The sequence below is a fragment of the Choloepus didactylus genome, chromosome 4 (assembly GCF_015220235.1).
Source record: "Choloepus didactylus isolate mChoDid1 chromosome 4, mChoDid1.pri, whole genome shotgun sequence".
Classification (NCBI taxonomy): Eukaryota; Metazoa; Chordata; class Mammalia; order Pilosa; family Megalonychidae; genus Choloepus; species Choloepus didactylus.
The window spans coordinates 138848318-138866875 of NC_051310.1; the positions used below are offsets into that span (position 1 = coordinate 138848318).

At 37.4% G+C, this 18558-nt stretch overlaps 1 protein-coding gene across 1 annotated transcript in view; it reads right to left on the bottom strand.

Annotated features, from left to right (window-relative positions):
- Window positions 1–13639: 13639 nt before the first annotated feature.
- The window catches only part of HAUS2 (HAUS augmin like complex subunit 2), a 28996-nt gene continuing 24077 nt past the window's right edge, over window positions 13640–18558 (bottom strand). Inside the window, exon 6 of the mRNA XM_037834193.1 lies at window positions 13640–15631. Coding sequence (XP_037690121.1) covers window positions 15422–15631 — 210 coding nt within the window. The 3' untranslated portion in view covers window positions 13640–15421. The remainder of the gene's footprint in view (window positions 15632–18558) is intronic.

An 18558-nucleotide genomic window follows, 5' to 3' on the forward strand; every position in this document is an offset into this window, starting at 1 on the left:
TGTTCCCTTGGTTGGGCCATCATTTCCCATTTCTTCATCTTGTAATGTTCCACTACACATTGCACATTTTAATCTTTTAAAGTGATGTGACAGAGACTTCTTTGAGTCCAGGAGTTAACAAAACAAACCAAAGAAAAAATACCTTTCAATTGTCTTTGCAAATTGGCTCTTCTTTGGCTGGTGGTGTCCTACAGCCCCACTACCAAGAAGACCAGCCCAAGGCAAATGCGAAGTGCAGTGTCTTCTCTGTTTTATCTGAGCTGGGGTGAAGCAGTGGAGGCTGTTTCTTTTCCTGGGCTTGGAATTGCTCTAGACCATAGGAATTTCCCCAATTTATGGTTTACAGGAGTACAAATGCTCCCTCTACCCCCTTTGAACAGACTTTCACCCCTCCTATCTGCTCTATTGCATGACAATGCAGGTAGTCCTTTGCCCCAGGCTACTTCAACTTGTTTTGTTTTGTTTTGTTTACTGATTCAACAGTCTGCAGGTTGCTTCTCTGCCTTCAGGCAAATACTGGGAGGGAAATCTGAGACAAATTACCTGGTTCAGTGTTTAGGCTCCCACAGGATAGACTGGCACTGACATATGGGCACTCCAGTATGCACTTAGGGTTTAATCTACTCCCTCTGGGACAGGTCCAGAGTCCAACAATGGGAGTGCAGGCTGGCTCCACACTGTACCAGGAAGGGGCTGGAGGAAGGGTGGCAAGGGTACTATGAGCTTAGCCTATTCTTTTGCATGCTTTTCTTTGATTTGGCACTGGTCCAGTTATTGCAACCCTTAAACTGTTTTCTGGAGTTAAGATGGCTCTGCTAGTTTCTGCTAGTCGTTCCAAGATTCCAGAGCATCTTTTGCCACCACCTTGGTCAAATGGAAGTCTGGACACAGTTTCAGAGGCTAGAAGGCTTGCTTCCTCCTGGGGTCAGTTGTGTTCTGGCTACCAGCAATCCTTGGGCTCCCTGGCTTTCCCATCTGTGACATAGCTATGATTGCGCCTTCATTTTTGAAAGAAAATTTTGCTGTATATAGAATTCTTTGTTGGTAGGTTTTTTCTTCTTGAGGGTTTAACTATGCCATCTCTCTGTCTTCTAGCCTCTATGTTTCTGGTAAGAAATCCTTTGTTAATCTTATTTGGGATCCCTTGTTTTCTCTTGTGGCTTTAAAAATCTTTCTTGCCTTTGGATTTTGACAATATTGCTATAATGTATCTTGATGTAGATCTCTTAGCATTTATCCTGGTTGGAGTTCATTGAGTTTCCTAGATGTGTATATTCTTCAGTCATTTCTTCAAATACTTTTTCTGCCCCTTTCTGTCTCTCTTGTCCTTCTGGGACTCCAGTGATGCATATGTTGATACATTTGATGGTATCTTACAGGTCCCTCAGGCTCTGTTTATTTTTCTTCATTATTTTTTCTTTCTGCTCCTCACCCTGGATAATTTCAATCATCTCGTCTTCAAGTTCACTATCTTTTCTTTTTGCCTGTTCAAATTTGCTGTTGAATACATGTAGTGTTTGTTTTCATCTACATTGCTGTACTTTGCAATTCCAAAATTTGTTCGGTTCTTTTTTTATAAGGTCTATCTCTTTATTTTGTTCAGTCAACATTTTTCTAATTTCCTTTAGCTCTTTGTATATCAATTCCTTTAGCTCAATGAACATATTAAAGATGGTTGATTTAAAGTTGTTCACTAAAGTTCTGATGTATGGGCTTCCCATGGATGATTTCTGGCAATTTTTTTCTCCTGTATACACCATACTTTCCTGTGGGTTTGTGTGTGTGTGTGTGTTTTGTAATTTTTTTGTTGAGAACTGGATATTCTGAGTGTTATCTTGTTATAATCTGGTATAATCTGAGAATCTTGTTGTTCCACTGCTCTGGGATTCCTAGGGTTTTTGCTGTTGTTCTCCTTCTTGAGGGCTGAAGCCACCTATTTGTGACTTTTCCAAACTATTTTGCTCTCAAGCTTGAAATGGAAGGAGGAAAGAGAAAAAAAAAATAGGTACTCTCTCTTGAAGACTTCTCTGCCACTTTTCCTGAGGGAGCTTGTAACAATGGCTACCCTCGGGGCTGGCCCCCCAGCTCTGTTCAAAAGCTGTGATCAGCAATCAGACCACAAACACCCAGATTTTGGAGGACTAGGTCCTTATAGCTCACCCTGGTACCAGCAAGCTGCACCAGGAGCCCTACCTGCTGCCTGCCACATGGTTGGGGAATGGGGGAAGTTAGCCACTACATGAGGGGTTAAATTCCTGGTTATTTACCCCAATTTACTGCCTCTTCCTCCAGCTTTTCCCTAGATGCTATAGTGTTCCACTAGACTCCAGTTTCAAAATATTTAATTCAGACATTTCCTGCCAATTCAATAGTTGTTTTGATAGAGGAACTGATTGCTGAAACTTCCTACAATCATCCATCTTCCTGAAATCCTCTCCCAAATGTGTTAAGTTTTGCTTAATTCCTGATAGTTTACAATGTTCTTTGCTAAATGTTTTTATTCACTTTGTTGGTCTCAGCTGGCAATTATGCGGTTAAATTTCAGAGGCAGAAATGAAATAGGGAACACAGATATTTGCAGTACCCAGCAAGGGAGCAGTGTTCTTCTTTGAAGATGAGTTCAGAGTGCTCTCTGGAGAGCTTCTCTAGGTTCCGCTGGAACCTCAGACCCACACTGGCCATACTTGTGATTGCAGAGGGAATGCTGTTTGATCAGAATTGGTTCATTAATTAATCCAAGAAATAGCTACTGAGTTTGTATCAAGAGTCAATATGGTTTGAAGGATCTGAGAATACTGTGTTTTAGAAAACAAAGTCCCTTGCTTCCTGTAGCTTGGATTTGATGGAAAGGAAACATTAAATACAAAAATATATAATATGTGAAATGGTGCTAAGTGCAATAAGAAAAAAAAGGAGGGTAAGGAGATCTAGTGATGGTCACTGTTGTATATACAAGGGGAAAGTGCTATTTTACACATGCTCTTCAGGAAAGACCTCACTAATAACACAGAACTATAGAATAGAAGAAAGTGAGGGGGGTCATGCTGATATTCATTTATTTAACAAATACTTCTTAAGTAAGCACCTATTATGACAGGTATTGTTCTAATCACTAAGGACAGTAATGCAGAAAACAGGCCATATTCCTCTCCCATGGAGCTTGGGAGAAAGACTGACAATAAGTGTAAGTGAAGCAAATCAAGTAAAATGCGTATCTGATTAGCTAAGGAAAAAAACAAACAAACAAAGCAGGAAAGGGGATAGAAAGTGAATAGGAAAGGGAGCTGGAATTTTTAATGTGCCCAGAGAAAGCCTCACTGAGAATTCGGCACTTGAGAAAAACCTGAAGGAAGTAAGAGAAGACTCAGAACTTTACGGAATAGACATGCCAGACACAGGAAACAGGTCAATGCAAAGGCTTTGTGCTTGGAGCTAGCCTGTAATGTTAGAGGAACAACAAGATAGTAAATAGGGCTAGAATGGAGTGACATGGGGAGAGTCAGAAGTAGCTTGAGACCATGGTAAGGTCTTTGGATTTTATTCTGAGTGATCTGGGAAACAATTGGAAAGCTCTGATCAGAAGAGTAAAATGATCTGATTATTTTTAAAGGATTGCTCTGGTTTCTATTTTGAGACTAGTCTGAAGAGTGGGAAGGATGGAAGCCTGGAGAGATCAGTAAGGAGGCTATTTTAGTACTCCAGTTGTAGCATTAGAGGAAATCAGTTAGAGTTATGTTTTTATTTTGTGTGTCAGGCATGTTCCAATAGCCATTCACCTATCCGTCCCTCTCATCTATTTGAAAGTACCCTTCCCTAGAATAAGGGAAGCTGGTTTACAATTCAGACTTGTCTGAAACCCTGGTCTCCTAGACAGCTTCTCTACTCACTGTATTTTGCAGTGAGAAGAATCTCTGCTTTAGTCTATTTCTAACTTAAGGTTAGAAAACTTGATATAGCACCACTCTATGTTTTAAAAATTATTTCACCCATAAATATTTCAGTATGTATCTGTAAAATGTTGGACTCAACTCTCCAAATAAATTCATTAACCTCCCCCCTATGTGGGACAGGCTCCCAGGAGACTGAATCCCCCTGGCATTGAGGGACTGAGAATGCCTTCTTGACCAAAAGGGAGAAAAGAAAGGTAACAAAATAAGGTTACAGTGGCTAAGAGATTTCAAATAGATTTGAGAGGCTATCCTGGAGGTTACTCTTATGCAAGCTACATATTCCAAATGGCCACAGTACATGCCAAGCCCTAATCAACAGTAGTCCGAAATACCTAGGTCTCTATCTGAGACTATAAAAAGTTTGACTGTTTATTTTTCAGAAGCTTAAATCCTCCAGAGTGTACCCATGGCAGATAAATCCCAAAACCTAGAGGAAACAGCCTCTGTTCTAGTTAGCTAATGCCGCAGAATGAAAAACACCAGAGATGGATTGGCTTTTATAAAAAGGGGGTTTATTTGGCTACACAGTTACAGTCTTAAGGCCATAAAGTGTCCAAGGTAACACACCAGTAATCAGGTACCTTCACTGGAGGATGGCCAATGGCATCCGGAAAACCTCTGTTAGCTGGGAAGGCATGTGGCTGGCGTCTGCTCCAAAGTTCTGGTTTCAAAATGGCTTTCTCCCAGGACGTTCCTCTCTAGCAAGCTTGCTCCTCTTCAAAACGTCACTCACAGCTGCACTCTGTTTCCTCTCCTTGAGCCAGCTCATTTATATGGCTCCACTGATCAAGGCCCACCCTGAATGGGTGGGCCCATGCCTCCATGGAAATATCGCATCAGTTATCATCCACAGTTGGGTGGGGTGCATCTCCATGCAAACAACCTAATCCAAACATTCCAACTTAATCCCCACTATTATGTCTGCCCCACAAGTTTGCATCAAAGAATATGGCTTTTTCTGGGGGATATAATACATTTAAACTGGCACATTCCACCCCCTGGACCCCAGAAAAACATATTCTTTCCAAATACAAAATACATTCATCCCACAATACCACAGAAACTTAAATCATTTCAGTAACAATAGTTAAGTACAAGATCCCATCGAAATCAATTATAGGCATGGTCAGTCCTCATACAAAATTCCCCTCTATCTGTGCAACTTACAAAAGTTATCTGCTTCCAATATACAAAGGAGGGACATTCATAGGATAAACATTCCCATTGCCATAAGGAGAAGGAGTAAGGAAAACAGGGTTAACAGGACCAAAACAGTTCCTAAAACCTGTTCTAGTTTGCTAATGCTGCGGAATGCAAAACACCAGAGATGGATTGGCTTTTATAAAAAGGGGGTTTATTTGTCTATACAGTTACAGTCTTAAGGCCATAAAGTGTCCAAGGTAACACATCAGCAATCAGGTACCTTCACTGGAGGATGGCAAATGGCGTCTGGAAAACCTCTGTTAGCTGGGAAGGCACGTGGCTGGTGTCTGCTCCAAAGTTCTGGTTTCAAAATGGCTTTCCCCCAGGACATTCCTCTCTAGCAAGCTTGCTCCTCTTCAAAACGTCACTCAAGCTGCACTCCGTTCAGTCTCTTTGAGTCAGCACGTTTATATGGCTCCCCTGATCAAGGCCCACCCTGAATGGGGAGGGCCACGCCTCCATGGGAGTATCCCACCAGAGTCACCACCCACAGCTGGGTGGGGCACATTCCAAGCAAATCTAATCAGCACCAAAAGTCTGTCCCACAAGACTACATCAAAGATAATGGCGTTTGGGGGACAAAATGCATTCAAACCGGCACAAATATCAACCAGTGGCAGATCCCTTCCCCAAAATATTGACACCCCTTTTTAATATGAACAAGTTAGGGTGGTCACTGCCCAGTTATCCCTGAAGAACAAGAAAGTGATTAAACGAGAGGGAGGAGTAGCAACAGACAAGATAGGATTTAACAAAGGATTATGAATACTGAATCTATATAAATATTTTTTTAAGATGCTAGGGTATTAGCACATCTAGAAAGAAATAACTGAAATGGTGGAACTGTAAACCATAAAATTCTTTGAAATTTGCTCTATAGCTACTCATCAATTTGTACTTTGAAAGTTATCACCTTTCTGTATATGCATTATATATCACAATAAAGAAAGAACAAACTGTGGAATTGTAATCTATAACATTCTTTGAAATTTGCTAACTATTTGTTAAATCGTACTTTGGAAGTTATCACCTTTCTGCATGTTATATTTCACAATAAGGAAATGAAATTGTGGAACTGTAACATCCTTTGAAATTTGCTAACTACTTGTTAAATTGTGCTTTGAAAGTTATCACTTTTCTGTATATGTTATATTTCACAGTAAAAAATGTAAAAAATAAACAAAAAAATGTTGTGACTCCTTTTTTAACATAACCATAATACCATTATGACACCCAAGAACATTAGTTCCTTAATAATATCTCCAAATATTTGTTGTTCAATTTTCCTGATTGTCTCATACATTTTTTTTTTCTTTTCTCTTCCCTTCCCTTTTCTTCTCCTCCTTTCCTTCCTTTCTCCCCTCTCTCTTTTTCTCCCCTGCCCCTTTCTTCCCCCACCCTACTTCTCTTTTTATAGTCCCTTGGTTTGAATCAGGTTCCAAAGACAGTTTGGGTCAGTCATTTAATCTTTTACGCAACAGGTTCCTTGTCTCTCCCTCCCCTTCCCCTGAATTTATTTGTTAAAATAACCAGGCCATTTTCCTGTAAATTTCCTACAGACTAAGTTTTGCAAATTGTATCCTTGTGATGATATTTAAATGTTTTTCTATTCCCTGTATTTTCTGTAAATTGGTAGTCTGATCTAGAACCTTGAAATCAAATCAATAGGCAACTATCTTTCTGTGATGTTTGCAAGCACTAATGATCACCGCCTAGATCCATCATTTCATTAGGGCTTACAAAATGGTGATAATCTATTTTTATCATTCTTCATTTATGAACTGAAATATTTTTATAAAGAGAAACTTCCCCCTCAATAACTATTTGGTGACCCTCAGGTTTAGTTCGTATAAGAAAGACAGGACAAAAGCTTGATTCTTTTTTTTTTTTTTTTTAATTCATTTTTATTGAAATATATTCACAAACCATACAGTCATCCATGGTATACAATCAACTGTTCACAGTATGATCATATAGTTATGCGTTCATCACCACAATCTATTTCTGAACATTTTCCTTACATCAGAAAGAATCAGAATAAGAATAAAAAATAAAAGTGAAAAGAGAATACCCAAACCATCCCCCCATCCCACCCTATTTGTCATTTAGTTTTTACTCCCATTTTTCTACTGATTTTTTTTTCAATTTTTTAACTTTGTTTATCAAAAAATTAAAAACAAACAGGCAAACAACAACCAAAAAAACCCCACAACATTTCAAACAAAGCAATGGATTAAGGAAAACAAATAACCTAAAATAACTACTTTGCTTCCAATATGTTCCTACCATACCCCAAGAAAATTAATAAACCATGTCCAAACAGAGGAGTAAGAAAAACAAATAATCTAAAATAACTACATTGCTTCCAACATGTTCCTACCATACCCCAAGAAAATTAACAACCCCTAAGAAAACAAAGGAATAAGAGAAAAAAAAAACCTAAAATAACTATTGCTTCCAACATGATCTTACTATATCCAAGAAGTTTACAAACCATAATCATTCCTGAGCATTCCCATAACATTGAGATTACCCTCCATAGTTTATCTGTTCTTATTAGATTATCATTCCCCCTCCACTAATTGGTATCTCTAGGTCCCCTACATTCTACAGTATAAAACATTGTACATTTTTCACAGAATTCACATTAGTGGTAACATACAATATCTCTCTTTTTGTGCCTGGCTTATTTTGCTCAGCATTATGTCTTTTTTTTTTTTTTTTTTAATCTTCATTTTATTGAGATATATTCATATACCACGCAGTCATACAAAACAAATCGTACTTTCGATTGTTCACAGTACCATTACATAGTTGTACATTCATCACCCAAATCAATCCCTGACACCTTCATTAGCACACACACAAGAATAACTAGAATAATAATTAGAGTGAAAAAGAGCAATTGAAGTAAAAAAGAACACTGGGTACCTTTGTCTGTTTGTTTCCTTCCCCTATTTTTCTACTCATCCATCCATAAACTAGACAAAGTGGAGTGTGGTCCTTATGGCTTTCCCAATCCCCTTGTCACCCCTCATAAGCTACCTTTTTATACAACTGTCTTCGAGATTCATGGGTTCTGGGTTGTAGTTTGATAGTTTCAGGTATCCACCACCAGCTACCCCAATTCTTTAGAACCTAAAAAGGGTTGTCTACAGTGTGCGTAAGAGTGCCCACCAGAGTGACCTCTCGGCTCGTTTTGGATTCTCTCTGCCACTGAAGCTTATTTCATTTCCTTTCACATCCCCCTTTTGGTCAAGAAGATGTTCTCCGTCCCACGATGCCAGGTCTACATTCCTCCCCGGGAGTCATATTCCACGTTGCCAGGGAGATTCACTCCCCTGGGTGTCTGATCCCACGTAGGGGGGAGGGCAGTGATTTCACCTTTCAAGTTGGCTTAGCTAGAGAGACAGGGCCACATCTGAGCAACAAAGAGGCATTCGGGAGGAGGCTCTTAGGCACAACCATAGGGAGGCCTAGCCTCTCCTTTGCACAGCAAAAGCTTGATTCTTTATCCTTATTTACCAGTTTTCAAAATAACTTGGTTCCCTAGCACTCTTCAAAGTACAAGGATCTTTTTTGATTTTGCTTTTTTTTTCCCCAGTATCCTTCTGAAGCATATTGGATTTGTTTCACTCCACTGTAGTTAGTATTCTTATTGATGGCCAAATTATCGCAACGTAAGCTCATAGGAGCTTCATTGATTTTTTTCCTCAGCCCCTTTATTTCTGATATAACAAGATGTTTCAGGTCTGTCTTGAACATTTCTTGCTCCAAACCTGGAATCACCCTTCTTTAAGGAGCTCTGGTTTCTTTTAGTAGAAAATCCTATTTAGAGACCATAATCTTGGCTGCTTATTGTATTGGGTTCGTGGTTTATTTTAGGCTTTTTCCCATATGTGTATTTTCAATTCAAATTCAGGAACACACAAGTTTTACTTAGTCTCATTGAAAACTTAATATCTACTTTCCCTAACTACACCAATGTAATTATTCATTTGCTTTATCCCACAGTATTCTCTCAGTCCCAGAATAACAACACTAACACCAACAACAGACTATTGAAAAAAATATTTTTTGTTATTTCTGTTCTTAAGGCATATCACACTAAAGACTCTTCAGTGAAATTTACTAAATTTTAAAGTCACTTGAAATAATTTCTCTTAGTTTGATTATGCCTTCAATTTGATATACTTATTTCTTTCATTTTGCTTTCAATATTAGGGATCCCTTTAATTTTTAAATAATTATGTAATATATTTACATGATTCTAAAATTAAATTTACAAAACAAGATCTATTCAGAGATGTCTAGCTTCTACCCTGTTGCCTCACTCCTCCTGTAAGTAACCATGATTTTTAGTTTTTGGCATATACATGTAAAATATATTTTATCACTCCTTTTCTTAAATAAGCAATAGCATGTCATACACACGCTTCTTTCATTTTGCTTTTTTAACTTCATAGTGGATCCTAGAGATCACTTGATGCCAGTATATATGGATATTTCTCATTCCTTTTTATAACCGCACAGTACTCTACCAAGTGGATTTCCATAGCCTGTACAATCAGTGCCATCTTGATGGGACATTTGGTTATTTTCAGCCTTTTGCTACCAGAAATATTCCTGCTATGAATAGCTGCATGCATATGTTTTTTTCTCATTTTTGCCAATATGTATTTTTTGCACATTTCCTATAAGAGATATTGCTGAGTCAAAAAGTAAATGCTTATGCAAATTTCCAAACTCTCCTCTATAGGATTGCAGAATTTTGCATTCCTGAGAGCAATGCATAAGCATACCTATTTCTCCATAGCCTCACCTAACAGAGTATATCAACAAACTTGGATTTATGCTGATAGGTGAGACATGGTAACTCAGAGTACATCTTACTTGTATTTCTTTTATTATATTGCTTTTCATTTTAACTAAGTCAGTTGTCTTCCTCATGATCCCTCAGGATGACCTTACCAGGATCTACAGGGTAAAATTTCAGGGGGCCCAGAAAGGCTTCTAGTTAAGTTTCATATATCCAGTTTACCTTTTTTTAATTTAGTGCTAAAAGGAATAAAAATAATAGCTTAGAAAGGGAATTGAGTTATCATAGTCATCTTTGCTACTTTAGTTAAATCTAATAAAAGCAATGACTTTCATTTATTATTATTATTATATATTAGGAAATAATGGCTTTTCATGTATTATCTCATTTAATCTTCCCAAGAATCCATGAAGTGATGAACTGTTATCACTGCCATGTTGGAAATGAGGAAATTTAGGCTGATATTAAGTTACAAAGAACACACAACTAAGTGTAAGTTATGTAACCTGGATTCAAAGTAAGTGGTGGAACCTGGATTCAAAATCAGGTTTACGCTGGATGTCTCTATAATTTTGTTCAGATGACTGCAGAACCTGGAAAAGCCGTAGCTGCTATTGATACATAACATACTGCTATTGGCATTTTTATATAAATAAATAAATAAATAAATAAATAAATAAATAAAAAAATTTGAATTTTTGGAAACTTTAGCTGTGCTGTCAACTTTGGAAACAGTACCCCAGTTGTAGCATGTTGGGTTGACATTGCACAGAAATTAACAGCCATATGGGTCTAGAAACGTTAAACTTACTTTTTCCCATTTGTACAGGCGTAATGCACTGTATTGAATATGTAAGGTCTTATCTACACGGGTTTGATTACAGAAACTAATACAGTATTCTCTAAATAATGAAAAAAAAATTAGGTCTAGTTCTAAAGCCTATGCTATTAACACTGTAGTAGTGAAAGATGAATCTCCTGAATTTGGGAGTGGAGATGGAGAAGGGAGTATGAGATTAAGACAAGGCTGAGGAGAATAGTCAATTCACATTTTAGATATCATGTCTCATGGTTCCCACTTTTCTTCAGGTAATCTATAGAAAGCCCTTCATTCCAGTTTTTCAAATAAATCCCCATTCATCAAGATAAACTTTTATGTCCCACAAAAGCTCAAGATTCAAGAAAGAAAATATACATTAGAGAAAATTATCTTTGCATCTACTGATCAAAAATATGTTGCCACCTTGAGATAAATTGATTTTTTGTAAGTTATTCAGATAGAAATCAAGGGAAGGGTCTCCTTTAAAATGTAATCTCATGTCGACTTTCAGAAAATGAATGGCTTTTCCTTTTTTATTGTCTCCCACACAAGAAGGTTCAAAGTCTTAAGATATTTGAGATATTTTACTTCCCTAAATTCTGGCAGAGCAACATTAGAGGTCTATAAAGTTAGATTCTCCCATGAAATGTTCTTAAGCTGATAATGGGAGTCTTCTGCTCTTAGCATATCCTTATGGAAAGAACTTTTTCCTACAAACATTCATGAGAAGACATTTCCAAAAGAAGAGAAGAAAATATAACTTTGGAATAGGGAAAGAAAAGAAAAAGACAAAATTAAAAGAACTCTGGAACACAGTCTGCTTATTTCTTACTACACCCTTTTTTTTTTAGTAAACTCAATTGCATATGTGTGGATTCTCTAAATTTGAAATAAATCTTTAATATAATAAATTCATTTTACAGCTATCTCAGGAATCTCATACTGTCTTAATTACAGTTTTAACATTTCAACTCTATTATAGGTTTTGCGAGTCAAGAAACCCTCTGGGCACAGCTTATCAGGGGAATGCTTATTGTAATGATACCTAGATTGTAAGCTCCTACAGCAGTCACACCTATTCCTGAGTTGTAATGGTTATCTCCAAATTCTGAGATGCTCAGCTCTTTGTGTATAACATGGTTGGTCTCTGGAACTTTGGGTATCTGTGTGACACCTGGAAACTCAGAGCTAGAGCTCAGCAGCCATGAAAGCCAGTATTTTCTCACACAGCAAATGTTCAAAAAGCTGAAAAAGGGTTCAGAATTCATTTAGAGATATGAATGAAGCTTATCTGCTTAGGACTAACGCAAATCAGGCCAAAGGGTAAAGGACAATACTGTGTTTTAAAACTTCAACTTCTGTGTGAGACCAAGGGAAGAGATGTTTATATGGTGCAGGATCTATACTTTCTGCAGCACACTAAATAATTTAACTTGTATGGTCAGTTTATTCAAACACCATAAGTACATGGAACTTTGAATAGGAAGTGAGATCTGGTAGGTTTGTACAGATTAGTGTGGAATCCTGATACATCCCAAAGTAATTTGGGTAGAGAATAAAAATATATTTGCAGTGCACCCCTGAGGAGCTGGGGGAAAATGTGGAAATGTTGGACTTCCCCACCTGGGTTACTGATGATACTATCACAAACACTGAGGACTAACAATTTAGTAGGCCAAGCCCTCGATCTTGGGGCTTGCCCTTATGAAGCTTGTTACTACAAAGGAAAGGATAAGCCTACTTATAATTGTACCTAAGAGTCTCTCCCAGAGAACCTCTTTATTGCTCAGATGTGGCCTCTCTCTAAGCCCACTTGGCAGGTAAACTCACTGCCCTCCCCCCTATATGGGACATGACTCCCAGAGATGTAAATCTCCCTGGCAACATGGGACAACTCCAAGGGATGAACCTGGACCCAGCATTGTGGGATTGAATAAGTCCTCCTGACCAAAAGGGGGAAGAGAAATTAACACAATAAAGTTTCAGTGGCTAACAGATTTCACATGAAGTTGAGAGATCATTCTGGAGGTTATTCTTATGCATTATATAGATATCACTTTTTAATTTTTTAGTGTATTCTAATACCTAGAAGGAAACAACTGAAACTGTTGAACTGCAACCCAGTAGCTGTGATTTTTTGAAGACGATGGTGTAATTATGTAGCTTACACAGTGTGACTGTGTGATTGTGAAAACCTTGTGGCTCACACTCCCTTTATCCAGTGTATGGACAGATGGGTAGAAAAATGGGAACAAAAAGTACATAAATAATAGGGGTTATGGGATGTTTTGGGCGTTCTTCTACTTTTATTCTTATTTTTATTTATTTTTGGAGTAATGAAAATGTGCAAAAATTAATTTTGGTGATGAATGCACAACTATATGATGGTACTGTGAACAACTGATTATACACTGTGGATGACTGTAGGGTATGTGAATATATCTCAATAAAACTGAATTTTTAAAAAAAGAAACCCTCTGGGTTTCCCCTAATCCTCAGACTACCTTCCTGGATTTATTGACAGTTTGAGAGGATAAATTAGTGGTCAATCAGGCAGAGTCACAGATCAAAGGAAGGAGTAAAACAAGAAAAATGCTAGAAAAACGGGGCAGCTTTTCTTTTAACTACTCCAGAATAGTCTTCACAAAGTGGCATCATTATTTTGCTGGCAGTGAATTCACCCAAGTATAAATAGGAAAAGACATTCCAGAGCTAATTTTTTGTTTTTAATATTCACACCTCTAAAAGTTGAATAATAAAAAATATCTGGCCTTATTTACTGTAGCATGGTACTAAATTAGTTTTATTGTTTGAGGTAGACCTCAGGTTCAACTTACCTCAAGCTTTTAAGTATCAGATAGCCTATATGTCATACTTTAATTGTATAAACTAAATAGGGAATCTTTCCTTTCTATCACTCAGGATTCAGACAAGGCCAACAAAATTTTAGTAAGAAATTACAGGTTTATTTTTTTATTTTGATAAAGACATAATAGACAGAAAACAAAACAGACAGATGTATCAGTATTTATGACATTATATACTTATATAATACACGTATAAAAACTAATATAAAAAAATCACATTAAGAAAAAGCAAAGTGAGATGTTTTGAAACCAAGGCTAGGCTTGAACAGATTTCTGAAGAAATACAACTGAAGGCTTTTCTTAAGTGTCTAGGTAATGTTCAGAATATCATGACCAATCTTCTATATCCCATTTGAAAAATCAACAAAGTAGGTTTCAAAACATGGTCCCTGATTGTTTTACCAGAAGTTTTAAAAATAATAATCATATTTCCTTATAGACAACTATTTACCATACTGTGTTCTAGGTCTTCTTATTTTGAGGAGTGCAATAAACACAAGGATCAGTGAACTGCTGTGACAGAGAATGTGACAGCATAAATATACCGATGCACATTTTAAACAAAACAGAACCCCAAGTCTAAAAATACAATAAGCCAGGGTAGTTAGAATATTGACACAAATGAGTATATCCTAAGGCAATTATATCCTAAGGCAATTATCATTATACCACTTCCTACCATATACACAACAATCTTAGACTAGGTAAAATATCTGACCATTTTGTTAAGTCAGCCTCTAAAGTTTTATACTGTGCCTTTTTCTTTGCTTTGCTCTACCTTTCTTCTCTGCCTAATCCTAAGCTGCAAGTGGACACCCTAAGAATTGCTTAACGTATCTGGGGTTCCAAAGACCACTTCTAGGTTCTAATTCACTAGGAGGACTCACAGAACTCTGCATATAGTCATATTCATGAATACGATTTATTATAGTGAAGGGATACAAAGCAAAATCAACAAGGGGAAAAGGCACATGGGCAGAAGCTGGGGGAATCAACCACAAGTTTCCCGAGTTCTCTCCCGTGGATCATACAGGACATGTTTAATTCCCCCCTCAACTTAATTGTGACAACACAACATATGGGAAATGTTATCTAAACCAAGCAAGCTCACTGGAGACTCAGTGCCCTGGGTTTTTATTAGAAGGCTAGTCATGTTGGCATCCTCTGCCTATCACATAACAAAATTCAGACTCACAGAAGGAAACATATGTTCAGCATAAACCACATTGTTTGTACAAACAGCTTAGGCTTAGTGAGCCACTCTTAGTTAGGATTGTGGGAACCCTCCTGAAATCTAAATTCTCAGATGCCAGTCAAAGGCCAACCTAAAAAGCAGGCGTTTAAAAGGTCAGTAGTCAGGCCTGCTATGTTAACTCTTTTCTGCACATTTACTGACAACCCCACAGGAATAATCAATATAGACCATTTCAGATTCAAGAAAACTCTTCCAATTCAGAAACATGCATTTTTTTAAAAGGCATTTTAATAGAGAAACCGCTGCTTAAGAAATGGCTAACACAACTATGTCAATAACTTGTCATGTCGATTTTTGATCCTCACTAGTTTTACTGTCAAGTAGAATGAATATATGAAAAACAAAGGACAACTCAGTTTGGTCTTAATGAATCTGGAGGGCTGGTACTCTAATATAAGGTGGCTCTTTCAGTACTGCTAGTGGCAGAGCCTATGATTATCCAAGTCCAATCAATTAGAAATGGACTTCATGACTACATATAATTAAGCAAAAATAAACAGTTGATGGTCACTTGCTATTAATAGTTTGGACATTAACTTTAGAATTTAAAGGTAAAGGAGGCATTATAATGTCATGTTTATGAAGATAATTTTCTTCAGCTAATATTTTTGGGATACAAGAGGAAACTTCCTTTTGTTGTTCTCGCCACTTGAGTATATTCTCTGCCAGTTCTTCTGTCTCAGTCACCAAAATATCCATTTTTGCTAAAGCTTTGCTCTACATAACACAGAAAGGAGAAAATAGGAGAGAAATTATATACCTGTCATTAATTCATCATTATATCATAAATGGTTATGGTACCAAAGTGAACATGTGATCATCTTCCAGCCTCCCTAATGCAAAGGCTCCTTAAAATCCTGTCCTCCTTTAGAGTATACACCTTCTCTTTATGAGTTTATCCCTCCTTTGCCTTCAGTTAATCACCTCAATGCAGACAAAAATCAAATCTATAGTATTAAACCTAATTTCTTTCCTAATATTCAGTCTCACATTTCAGTCTGTTGGAAACCTTCATCAGGATGTAAAGTCAATATCCCAATGCAATTTAACTGCAGTTCAACTAACATTGATTCAACATCTACTACACATGCAAGACATGTAAAAAAAACAAAACTCATGAATTTCTTTAACCTATACTTGATCCTACTGACCCACATTAGAAACTTTGCCTTGCATGTGTTCCCTATCCAAACACCAGTCAAGTTTTACCTCCAAAATCTCTCTATAATCTATAAAATACTTTGTATTCCTACACTTTAAATCTTTTTCTGAATGACTGTAATTATTCTCCCAGTTTCTCTGCCTTTGGTTTCACTGCCTTGTCCTCTAACCCAGAGTTCCTCAAACTTCAATGTGCAAAGGAATCACCTGAAGATCTTATTAAATTGTAGATTTGGATTCTGAAGGTCTAGGGTGAACGAAGTCTGTAACTCTGCATTTCTAACAAGATCCTAGGTGAGGTTAATGCTCTCTGCCCACACTTTGAGTTGCAAGGCTCAGTCTAATTTATTCAATACTTTCTCCACAACTTAGGCACATTTCTGATCATGTCACTCCCTTGGGCCCTTCACAAAACATTAACATTCAATGGTTCTCCAGTACTCAAGACAGAAAAATCTAAACTCCTTAGTCTGGTTTTCGAGGCATTTCCTAAAGTAGCCCTGAGCCAATCCCCCCCTCAGTACCTTTATGCAGTAGGCAAAGCGGAGCACCATTCTTCCTCCACACTACCTGCGCTCTCTGGTTTTCATGTCTCTACTTGTATTGTTTCTGACCAAACTATTCTTCTTTCTGAGGCATGTGCAAATTCCACTGATACTTCAAGATTCAATTCACAATTAACTCTTCGATAAGCCTTTAACGAAGTCTTCTGACCATCTATACAAACCTCCTATGTTGGAAGTAATCCTTCCCTTTTCTTTATACATTTCTGCTGTACTTGTAAGTACTCATCTTATAGCATTCTCACCAACTGAGAATTCTGAGGGCAAAGATTGGTCACATCTATCTCCTAAAATATAGCACAGCCCTTTGGAATATTAACGTCACTGTGAACTATAGTCCTTAGTTTGCATTAATTGTAGTTTTTCCAATAATTGAGAAAAATATTGGAAAAGACAGAAGAACAGGAGGAGGTGATGCAGAAGGAGGAGGAGGAGGAAAAGTTGGGGTAGAGCGGACATGAGGGGAAGAGGTGGTGGTCCAAGAGCACCATCTGCTGGGAAGACAGGGAAATTGCAGTTCTGCCAGATTTTACACAGATGTCCAAACAGACATGCATCTCCAAAATAATCAAAAAGATATGGCCTAGTTAAATGACCAAGTTAAAAAGCCAGAGGAGACACAGAACTTGGAACAACTAATCAAAGTACATACAAATCCCCAAAAGAACTTCAGTGGGTTGGCTAAAGACAAAGGACATCAAGAAGAGCATAAAGAAGAAATTGAAAGAGTAAACAGAAAAATAGCAGATCATAAGTAAATGAAATGCTGTAGATCAAATTAAAATATACTAGAGACATGCAACAGTAGTTTTGAAGAGGCAGAAGAAAGAATAAGTGGACTAGAAGGCAGAGAAATTGAATGCAAATGCACAGAAGAACAAATGGTAAAAAAGATTGAAAAATTTGAAATGGATCTCAGGGAAACGATGGAAACATGAAGCGCAAAAATTTAAGAACCACTGGTGTCCCTGAAGGAGAAGAGGAGAGTAAAGGTCTAGGAAAAATATATGAGGAGAGAGTTGGGGAAAAGTTCCCAACCCTTACAAAAGACATAAATATGCAAATCAAAGAGCCCAATGAACTCCAAACAGAATAAATTCAAATACATACTAACCAGATTGTCAAATGCTGAAGAGAAGGAGAAAGTCCTGAAAGCAGCAAGAGAGTAGCAATTCACCACATGCAAGGGAAACCACATAAGACTAACTACTGACTACTCCACGGGCACCATGGAGGTGAGAAGGCAGTAGTTTGACATACTTAAGAGTCTCAAAGAGAAAAATTTTCAGCCAAGGACTCTGTATCCAGCAAAGCTGTCTTCAAAAGTAAGGGAAAGTTTAAAATTTTCACAGACAAGCAAATGCTGAGAGAATTTGTTAAAAAGACAGTTGCCCTGCAGGTAATAATAAAGGGAGTTCTGTCGGCTGAAAAAAAAAAGGAGAGACATCTGGAGAAGGGCACAGAATTGAGGGTAAATTAAAGGAAAAAAAAGAGAGACAGAAAAAAAAACAGATGTGACAAATAAAACCCAAACGATAAGATGGTTGGTTCAAAAACTGCCTTTACAGTAATAACTTTGATATCAATGGATCAAACACCTCAATTAAAATATATACACAAAAGACATAAATATGCAAATCAAAGAGCCCAATGAACTCCAAATAGAATAAATTCAAATACATACTAACCAGATTGTCAAATGCTGAAGAGAAGGAACAAGTCCTGAAAGCAGCAAGAGAGAAGCAATTCACCACATGCAAGGGAAACCACTAAGAATTGAAGGTAACTTAAAGGAAAAAAAAGAGAGAGACAAGGAAAAAACAGATGTGACAAATAAAACCCAAAGGATAAGACGGTTGGTTCAAAAACTGCCTTTATAGTAATAACTTCGAATATTATACACACTGGCAGCATGGATTA